The sequence below is a fragment of the Arachis hypogaea genome, chromosome 7 (genome assembly GCF_003086295.3).
Source record: "Arachis hypogaea cultivar Tifrunner chromosome 7, arahy.Tifrunner.gnm2.J5K5, whole genome shotgun sequence".
In the NCBI taxonomy this organism is placed as follows: domain Eukaryota; kingdom Viridiplantae; phylum Streptophyta; class Magnoliopsida; order Fabales; family Fabaceae; genus Arachis; species Arachis hypogaea.
This window is the reverse complement of record NC_092042.1, coordinates 20,884,857-20,894,916: the sequence shown is the minus strand read 5'-3', so window position 1 is coordinate 20,894,916 and position 10,060 is coordinate 20,884,857. Positions and strand designations below refer to the sequence as shown.

The following is a 10,060-nucleotide window of genomic DNA, read 5'->3' as shown; positions in this document are numbered from 1 at the left end:
TTGTCCGTTGGCCCAATTTTGGGCCAAAACCTTTAAGATTAGCGCTCTAAATCGCACTTTAAATATTTCTACCTTCCCTAATTATAATTCCTCATTTATTAACCTTATTTACTTATAATCAATTTTCTCAGCTGCAGTACCAGACAGATCTCAGCCAGTACTGCCGATCAAAATTTCAGTGCACGTATTTACATAGAAAACTATGCTTTCCGACTTAGAAAAATTCACTAAATCCAAATATCATATTTAAATTACCAAATTCTGATTGCCAAATCTTCTAACCATATTCGCTGCTATTTAATTTATTACTTACTTGATTACGGTTAGATCGGGTTTTACAAAACAGTCACAGAGAATGCAAGCAAATAAAACATAGATAGTATTCATATATAACAAGTAATTCATGAAGCAAGTAGGCATTTTATACAATTAGGCAATCTCAAGTAATCAAAGCAAGCAAACATATAGAAGATGCATATGATGAATGTCTGTCCTATTGGTTGTGATATCACATGTCGGTTATAGTGCCAAGCCTGACTCAAAATCCGGATGGCAACTCCCAGATTAGTCTCTCTGTTGCACATATTCGGGAGGAATAATTCCGAGGGATAAGTGCCCTACCACCTTCTCCTTTCAGAGGGAAACATTTCAAGGGAGAGTGTCCTACCACCTTCCTCTGGATGCCGCATGATTCCGTGGGTTAGTCCCCTACCACCTTGCAACAAGAGAGAAACCCATGCTCAGGAGGAAAATTTCGAGGGATAAGTGCCCTACCACCTTCTCCTTTCAGAGGAAAACATTCCGAGGGAGAGTGCCCTACCACCTTCCTCTGGAGTGATAATTATGAGTGAGAAACCCAGCTTCAACGCTCACATCTGAACGTAGGCAGGAGACTACCACAGCCCCTACGACGGAAAACAATAAATATCATAATCGCAATCTCACTCTCAGAGATAACAGCTTATGGCACAAGTCTGTTTATATCCATCTCATAGTCCACAATCATTCATCCTCGATGTTTCAAGTTCATCGTCAAATTCTCAACGCCACAATTTTATCATACCAATCGTCTTTACATCACTCTACCACTTCACTCATCTAAATCACCCTCAGTACTTCAGAAACCTAAATCTCCGTCTTCTAAACTTTTGCCAGAAATATCTAGTTAAACTCACTTATATCATTTTCTATGTTTAACATAAAAAACAAGCCAAAAAATCTTAAATAGGTGTCACAGAAGTTTACAAGCTTGTTGGAAAGGTGAAGAAGTTAAAAACAAGATTTTAGTTGAGAAACAGGGCATGTGCGTGCGCACGCCCAAGAAAGTTTTCAAATGTGTGCGTACGCATAGAGGAGTGTGTACGTACAGGTAGTAAAAATTTTAACTCTGTTCATCTGCACAATGCGTGCGAACGTCCTCAATAGAGTGCACCTTCCAATGTGTGCATGCGCACAGGTTACAAAACTTCGTTAGTTGTGTGTGCGCACAGGTCGTGCTGGCGCTCTCCATAGCAAGCCTTCCCTTGAGTGTGCGTGCGCACAAGGTTGTGCGTGCGCACAGGTTCAAAACCTCACAGGGGTGTGCGTGCGCACACAAACCAGAAATCACAAATTCTGCAGCATGCACAGAATTCAGATTTTGACACCAAACTTTGAATGATCATAACTTCCTCTACAAAAGTCCATTTCATACAAACTTTATATCCATTTAAAGATTTTTCAATGAACCTTATTTTAAAGCAAACTTCAACAAATTTTGAAAACTGAGACTCAAGTTATGATCTGTCAAAGTTTACCAAAAATTGGTTTTTACCAAAAGTCTCAAAACCTCAATTTTACCAAAACTCCCAATGCAAAACCAAACTAATCACAACCCAAACAATACCAAAACAACATAAAAGTCTATACCATTCCTCTCCCAACTCAACCATCCATAATATCCCAATTACACCATTCAACACAATCAAAACCCTTAATCATCAACATCCAAAACCATCATAAACACTCATAATCATCATCAACCAACAACAACATCAATAACCACCATAAATCCTCATTAATTTCAATAATCATCACCAAATAATATCTAACAGTACTCAAATTCATCAAAATATTTATTCCTCACATTATTCTCATAAAACTCACATCCTTCACCAATTGTCATGAACATTAATATTCATACTCCTCCTCAATTAATATTAACATTAGCAATCATTATCAACAATCAACACCATACAACTTATCTTCAAATCATCAAAGTCACATACAATTAAATATACACCCAAACATCCAATCCTATCTTAAGGTCAACTAGCCTAAGGTTCACGAAATATTATGTATTACATAAAGAAAACTAAAATCATACCTTGGCCGATTCCCAATATACGCAAAACACCAAAAGCTTGATTCCAATAAGATCAACAAGCCTCAAGCACCAGCACCACCTCCAAGACTCAACAAACAAACCATACACATATAACATACCAACATCAAGCTTAGGGTTCACAAAAACAACTAAACACAAGGGTTTAGTGAAACCTTACCTTACACAACGAGATTAGGAGTAAAATCCAACAATACTCCAATGCAAGATCACCCCTAAACAAACAAAATCACAAAATCTACTCAAAAATCAAACCCAAAAATGCAGAAATGTTAGGGCAGGAAACTGGAGTACGAGCTTCGTCTTTTTACCTTATTTTCTTAGATATAAATAAAGAGCTCGACAAGAGTTTCGTGTGACCGCAAATGGCTCGTCAATCAGAGTTCCGTAGCTCAAGATATGGTCAAAAGAAGGAGGAGATGAATAGTGCTATTCTTCCTCCTCTCTTCTCTCAAAACCAGCGCCCCTCTCTTTGTGTGTGTGTCCTAAAAATAAGCTTAAAGCTCATTAAAATGTGCTTTTATATGTTGGGCTTGGGCCCAACTTTCACCCGGTCAACCGCGTAGCATTTTAGGTTCGTTTGGACCACTTTGGACATAAACCTTTAAGATTAGTGCCCAGTTTTCAATTGTAAATTATTTTTGTCTTTCCAAAATAATAAATCAAATTTTCAAAATCTTATTTTTTAAAATACGTGGTACTGGACAGATTAGAGCCGGTACTGCCAGTTTAAGCGCTAGTATGCATTTTTATAAAAAAAAATTTTGAAAAAAAATACATTTTTCAACTCAGAAAAATTCATCGAAATCGAATTTCACCTTTATATTTTTAAATTAAAACTTCTAAATTTTGAATCTACTCTGAGCACTAAAAATTATTTTATTAAAACGGTTTTACGTGAAAAACTCCGGTTCTTACATAAAGTATTTGATAAGATTTTTTTCTAGTGTAAAATAATAAAACCTTATTTCCCGAAGAAAATTATTGAAACTTTAATTTTCGGAATCCAACATTTTTCTTTTGGAACAAGTTTGTCGTAACCCCGACGAACTCTATAAAATTCATAAAGTTTGTCGTACCCCTGGCGAACTTCAAATTCCTAAGCTTCACAACTGGCAATGACAACCATTATCATGGTTTCCAAGAGTACATAGAAATGCACAAAAGTACATAGAAATAACCCGTATTTAACAATGGTGTAGTAGAAATGGTGTTCCCAACCCCTTAATTTTGAAAAAATCTAGTTTGGCTTAATTTTGATGAGAAAGAAAGTTGTGGAGTTGAATATTGGACAGACAGTAAACTTTGTTTCTTTAACATCATCAACAATGACAACCATTATCATCGTTTTCAGGAATACACAAGAGTACACAGGAATAAGTCATATTTAACAATGGTGTAGTAGGAATTGTGCTCCCCAGCACGAAAAAAACTTAGGAATTTGAAGTTCGACGGAGGTACGATGAACTTTATAAATTTTATAGACTGCGAGCTTGCCCCACATCAAAAAAAGATTTGGATTCCGGAAATTAAAGTTTCAATAATTTTTCTTGAGAAATAAAATTTTTTTATTTTATAATAAAATAATCCTATTTTATAATATTGTCTATAATTTATTTATTGTCACATTGGTAATAAACTTAAAAATAATTATATTTATAAATTTTATTTTAATATAAATAAAATTTTTTACCCCTAAAAATTTTTTTCAAATTCCTTTACAAGTCTCATGTAAACTATAGTGCATTTATATATACTTATATGTATTGGTTTATGAGTAAAATGTCAAATTTGCTTCTCAAAGATCAATCATTTTTTAAATTGGTCTTTGAATATTTTTAATCAAATTCTTCTTTAAAAAATTTTAAACTAGTCACATTAATCATTTTGTCACTTCTATTACTAATAATAATGTCAAAATTTGTTGATATGACACATTAAGTGATAGCACACTTAGGGGTGGCAAGTGGGGAAGCCCACCCCACCTCGCCCTGCCCCACCATGCCGAAAGCCCGACTTTTGGCGAACTGGCCCACACCGCCCCACCCCGCTTAGTGAGGCGGTCCTAAAACCCATCCTGCCCCGCCTAAACTGCGGGTTGGCGGGCTAAATCCGCCAAATTTCCTCTCTTTTTTTACTATTAGCTATTAAATAATATATATAATTTTATAATTATTTTAATAAATTTATAATTTTTAAAAGTATAAAAAATTATAATTTTTATATTCACAAATATTAAAGACTTTGTAATTATAAATATCTAATAAATATAATTATAAACTAAGTTTTCAACTAAAACATAATTATAAATATTGTCTTCAAAGAAAAATAAACATAATTCAAAACAAAATTATAAATAATGTCTGCAAAGAAAAATAAACATAATCCAAAACATTCAATTTTCATCTTCATTCTCTTGTAAGTTGGGTTGGGGGAGGTTAGATTTTGGCTAAAAAATACTAAGTTCGGTGGGAAAGCCCGTCCCGTCTCGTTAAAGCCCGCAGTTTAAGCGATGCAGGTTAGGCGGGCTTTTACTATTTGGCGGTTCTAATTTTCCAGCCCAACCCGTCTTTTTTGGCGCGGGCAGGCCCGGCGGGTTTAAACCCATTTGCCACCCTTAACCACATTGATGACAGTACATACCTGGTAGTCCTAATTGGCTACTATCATAATAAATTTATGCAGTTATATCAAATTATTTCTAAATTGAGGGGATTCCAATGGATTTGCGGTTCCCTCCAAAACTTAAGATCTTCATTTGGAGGCTACTTTATAATGGAATTTCAGTCCAGTACATCCACGACGGAGTCCAAAATGTAGGAGATTTGTGCACTAGCGAGAGACAACTCTTCACTGTTTAGTGCTCTGCCCCCTTGCGAAACAGGCTTGGCAAGTCTCCAACCTCGGTGCAGCGTCAATAGTAAATGACAATCAAGAATCATAGTAGTGGTGGTTGGAATTAGGTGAGCTTGCAAGAAGACAACTAAAAAAAAAGAAGGATTTGACAATGACAGCAATGCTAGCTAGTTTGGGTAATTTGGTGAGGAAAAAGTGCCAAAATTTTCGAAAAAAGGGACATCACTGTATTCATTTTATCTAATGAAATGAATAAATGACTAGCTTTGGAAAAAGATATTACCAACTGGTTATGATGCATAGACACTGACGCGAATACGGGACACAACACGACACAGGACACGCAAACAAGTAAATATAAAATTCCTATAAGAAACGGGAACACGATATATATATAAAATATAAAGTATTTTTTAGATAAATTGTAATGATATTTTAATATTTTATTGGTATTAAAATATAAATTAATTTTTAATTATTTTGAATATTTTTTAATTATATAAATATTTAAAATATATTTTGTTTTAATAATTAATAAAATATATTATTTCTAAACTCATTTCAAGAATGTATGTTAAGAATAAGTCTTAACAAACTGACACGTGATGGTATTTAAGTGTATGAATCGTGTCCGAAAATTTTTTTTATTTTTTATCAAGACATGATTAAATACAGAAAACATGAGTGTCGAACGAGTATCGATGAAATGTCTCCGACACAGGAATACGACAAATAAAAAAAATGCGTATACTTCATAGCCAACTGGAAAGTAGCATTAATTATTTATAATAATTTAATTAAAATAAATTCAATATAACAACAAGTAAGGGATAAATTGTGCATCAATAATGCAGTTATCAAGCATTTCTAAAGATTAAAAAGATTATTACATAAACATGTTATAATAGGACTTGATGACGCGATCGACCAATAAGAAATTTTGTTGTATCTTTTGTTATGTTGAAATAAGTCAATTTAGTAAGTTAATGAGATATTTTCCAAGACTTAATTATATATGTAGGCTGAACTTAATATTTTTCATTATTTGAATTTCTTTCGTAGTCACATGGGTTTTTTGCATATTCAAATAAAAATTGTTCTCATTTAGCTACTGAGATTTATTTATAAATAAAATTAAATAGGACACATATATCAATTTGTTTTTTAAACGAGCAATATATATATAAATAAATATGATAGTTTTAAATTTTAAATATGTAAAAATCCCTTAACTAAATACATTAATATTTCCATCCAAGTACACCCTTGTAATTGTTTAAGTAATTACCAAAAAAAGTAAATAAAACAAATTAAACCTCTTCTTACTTTCATTATTTAATTTTACCTCATGCTATAATAATAGAAGAGTTGTCTTTCCTATTACAGTTATAAATATCTTTAATCAGTTTTATTTTTGACTGTTTTGTATTTATACATTGTTGCAAGTGATGGATTTTTAGCCGTCTTACCTAGAATAAACAAAAAATGCCTTCAAATATAACTAATTTTCGTGAAAGAGAACTAACTAAAATACCAAACTAAACATTTTTATTCTCTATAAAATGATGTCTCATCTTGTATGTGTAACCATAGTTGATAATCAAGGAACAAACTAAAATAGTCGCAGCAGATATGAATATTTCTATGAGAGCAGGAAGCTTCAATTACTTAGAAAAACATCCTGAGCGTAAAATATCAATTTTTCAAAACTCTTACATTGTTGCAATTACTCTTACTGCTGGCATTGGAGGTCTTTTATTCGGCTATGATACTGGTATGTATATATGTAGTTGAGTTCAATTAGAGAGTTAATTTCAGTAATTTTTTTAATTTTAAATTTTAAATCCTAAATATTAAACTCTTTATTCAATTCTAATCTTAAACTCTAAATTTTTCAAAGATAAAAGTTTAAAAAAAACTAATTTTTCAATAAAAAATCAATTAATATTGACTACTTTATAATTTTTTCAATATATTTTTCTTTTAGGAATATATACCCACACAATTGCTCTTATTTGTTTCTTTTTTATTGATAAATGAATGCAGGTGCTCTCTTGTATATAAAAGAGGATTTTGAGCAGGTCAAGAATAGTTATTTTCTTCAGGTAATAAGTAAATTGTTAGATCATTTAGTCAAACATGTCAAAAAAATTAAGCATTTATTAAAAAAATATAACTACTTCTATAATTACAAACTGTTAGATCATTCAGTCAAGCATGTCAAATTATCTGATAATTCACGATATCATCTCCACATAACCTTAAAATAAAGTCCCAAAAAAAAAATAAAAATCTTACAAATACAAGACCGACCTAAGTGAAAAAAAATAAGACATCAAGTATGACTTAACAATGTTAGACTTTTTGAAATAGATTGAAAATTATGAAAAATATAAGAAAAAGAAGAAGAAGAATTCAGTAACCTATACATGAATGTTAATTTTTGTTTTAGGCGCATAATATGATATCTTTTGTTATGGCATCTATACAGTAACTTTAATTTTTGTAAAATATTGTAAAATTTAAAATAATATTTTTTTATCAAATAATTTTTTTAAATATGATAGCCCCCATAATCATCGTAATAATAACCATAGACTTTATTTTTTATTTTTATGTTTTATATGTTTGTGTGTATTTATGTGTTCATATTTGCAGGAACTTATTGTTGCTATGGCCTTGGTTGGTGCAATATTTGGTGCTACCATTGGCGGTTACATTAATGATGTTTTAGGGCGTAAGATGGCTATTGTAGTGGCAGATTTTTGTTTTGCCGTAGGATCACTTATTATGGCCATTGCACCAAATCCTTATATTATTATAATAGGCCATTTTTTGGTTGGCCTTGGTGTTGGTGCAGCTTCCGTTACTGCTCCTGTTTATATTGCAGAAGTATCACCATCTGAAATAAGAGGAGGATTAGTTGGCTTCAATGCTCTTATGATTACCGGTGGACAATTTCTTTTATTTGTCATCAATTATGCCTTGACAAAGGTAAGCGTACATAATTTGCTAACCACCACTAGATTGTTAATAACAAGTGTAATAACAATAATAACAGTTTTTCTTGTTAAATACTCAATCATGATTTTATAATATCTAATTAAATCTATTAGAGATATAATTATTTATGTATTTTTTTTTTAAACTTAAATTCTTGGGCGAAGTAATTTTACAACATGGTATCGTAGTTTCTATAATTTAAAGGTCTAGAATTCAAATCTTGTTGACTCCAAAAGAAAGAATTTAATATAAGACAAATAAAAAGAGAATAATGACCTATATATGTAAAAATTAAGGTAAACACACCATATATTTTTGAGAAAAAAATGTATTAGAGATATAATCATTCATACACCTCCTCCTATCAATTTAACTTTTTAGTAAAAATAGTTTCCTGATAAAATCATTTTTTGCATGTAGGTCCCGGGTACGTGGCGTTGGATGCTCGGAGTTGCAGGATCACCTGCAGTGGTCCAATTAGTTTTTATGATCTTCCTCCCCGAATCCCCAAGATGGCTCTATTTTAAGGTAAAGGCTATACATGCCAATACATGTAAAACATGTTCCAAATTCATTGTTATTCTTCTTGTATGTGAATTTTTTTCTTTAACCTACAGAATAAGAAAGAAGCAGCCGCTAATGTTCTATCCAAGATTTACCCATCACCTCGTTTAGAAGATGAGATTGAGATTCTCGAATTTCACTTGGAGAAAGAACAGAAAAATAAGGTCAAAGTTAACTACAGTGATGTGTTCAAGCTGAAAGAAATTAGAGTTGCGTTTATATGTGGGGCTGGACTTCAAGCATTCCAACAATTTACCGGTATTAGCATTGTCATGTATTATAGTCCAATAATAATCCAATTAGCTGGGTTCAAATCAAACGACGCTGCATTGTTTTTGTCCCTCATTGTTTCTGGCTTGAATGCCGGTGGCACAATTCTTGGAATCTATCTTATCGACGCTTCAGGCCGCAAAAAGCTTACTCTTGGTAGCTTATCAAGTGTGGCTATAGCCTTGACCATCCTCTCTGTGGCATGCTTTATTATAGGACATGGCAATGCCAGTCAAGTATATGCTTGGCTTGCAATTGTTGGTTTGGCTTTGTATATCATATTCTTTGCCCCTGGTATGGGTCCTGTGCCATGGGCAGTTAACTCAGAGATTTATCCTGAAGAGTATAGAGGAATATGTGGTGGCATGTCTGCAACTGTGAATTGGATTTGTAGTGTTATAATGTCTATTAGTTTTCTTTCAGTAGTTGATGCCATAGGGCTTGGTGGGAGTTTCATGATTCTCTTGGGAGTCACTGTAGTTGCAATTGTTTTTGTGATCATCTACATGCCAGAGACAAAAGGATTGACCTTTGAAGAAGTTTCAAACATTTGGAAGGAAAAAGCCTACGAAAAAGACAAAAACGACATAAGTCTAGTTGAGAAAACAAATACATGATTTTGCTTTTAGTAATACTATTACATAACTATTTTTCATTCTTATGTATTGTTATTTGTTAATTAACAATCATTGTTTATTGATCGTTTTATGTGTACACAAAATGAGTCACTATATTGTTAGAAAATTATAATTTTTAATTTATTTGTGGGCAATACATATAATCAATTATAATCACATTAGCTATTTCATATTATATGATTTATATATAGTTAATCTCATTTATGGTTATAAATGTTAAATAGAATAAATCATTATTACTTTTGATTTAGATTTAAATGAGAGTAAAATCAGATTCTATTTTACTTGGGCCTTTAGGGTTTAATGAAAACCAATAGCTAAGTATAAATAGAACTCCAAGTTTTTG

General features: G+C 32.1%; 1 protein-coding gene across 1 annotated transcript; it reads left to right on the top strand.

Annotated features, from left to right (window-relative positions):
* The first annotated feature begins 6,871 nt into the window (after positions 1–6,871).
* LOC112701261 (inositol transporter 1-like) lies at positions 6,872–9,693 on the top strand. Its single transcript, XM_025752041.1, has 5 exons — positions 6,872–7,025; positions 7,286–7,344; positions 7,898–8,233; positions 8,663–8,770; positions 8,860–9,693. Exons 1-5 carry the CDS (start codon positions 6,872–6,874, stop codon positions 9,691–9,693), a joined length of 1,491 nt encoding a protein of 496 aa, XP_025607826.1.
* Positions 9,694–10,060: the final 367 nt, after the last annotated feature.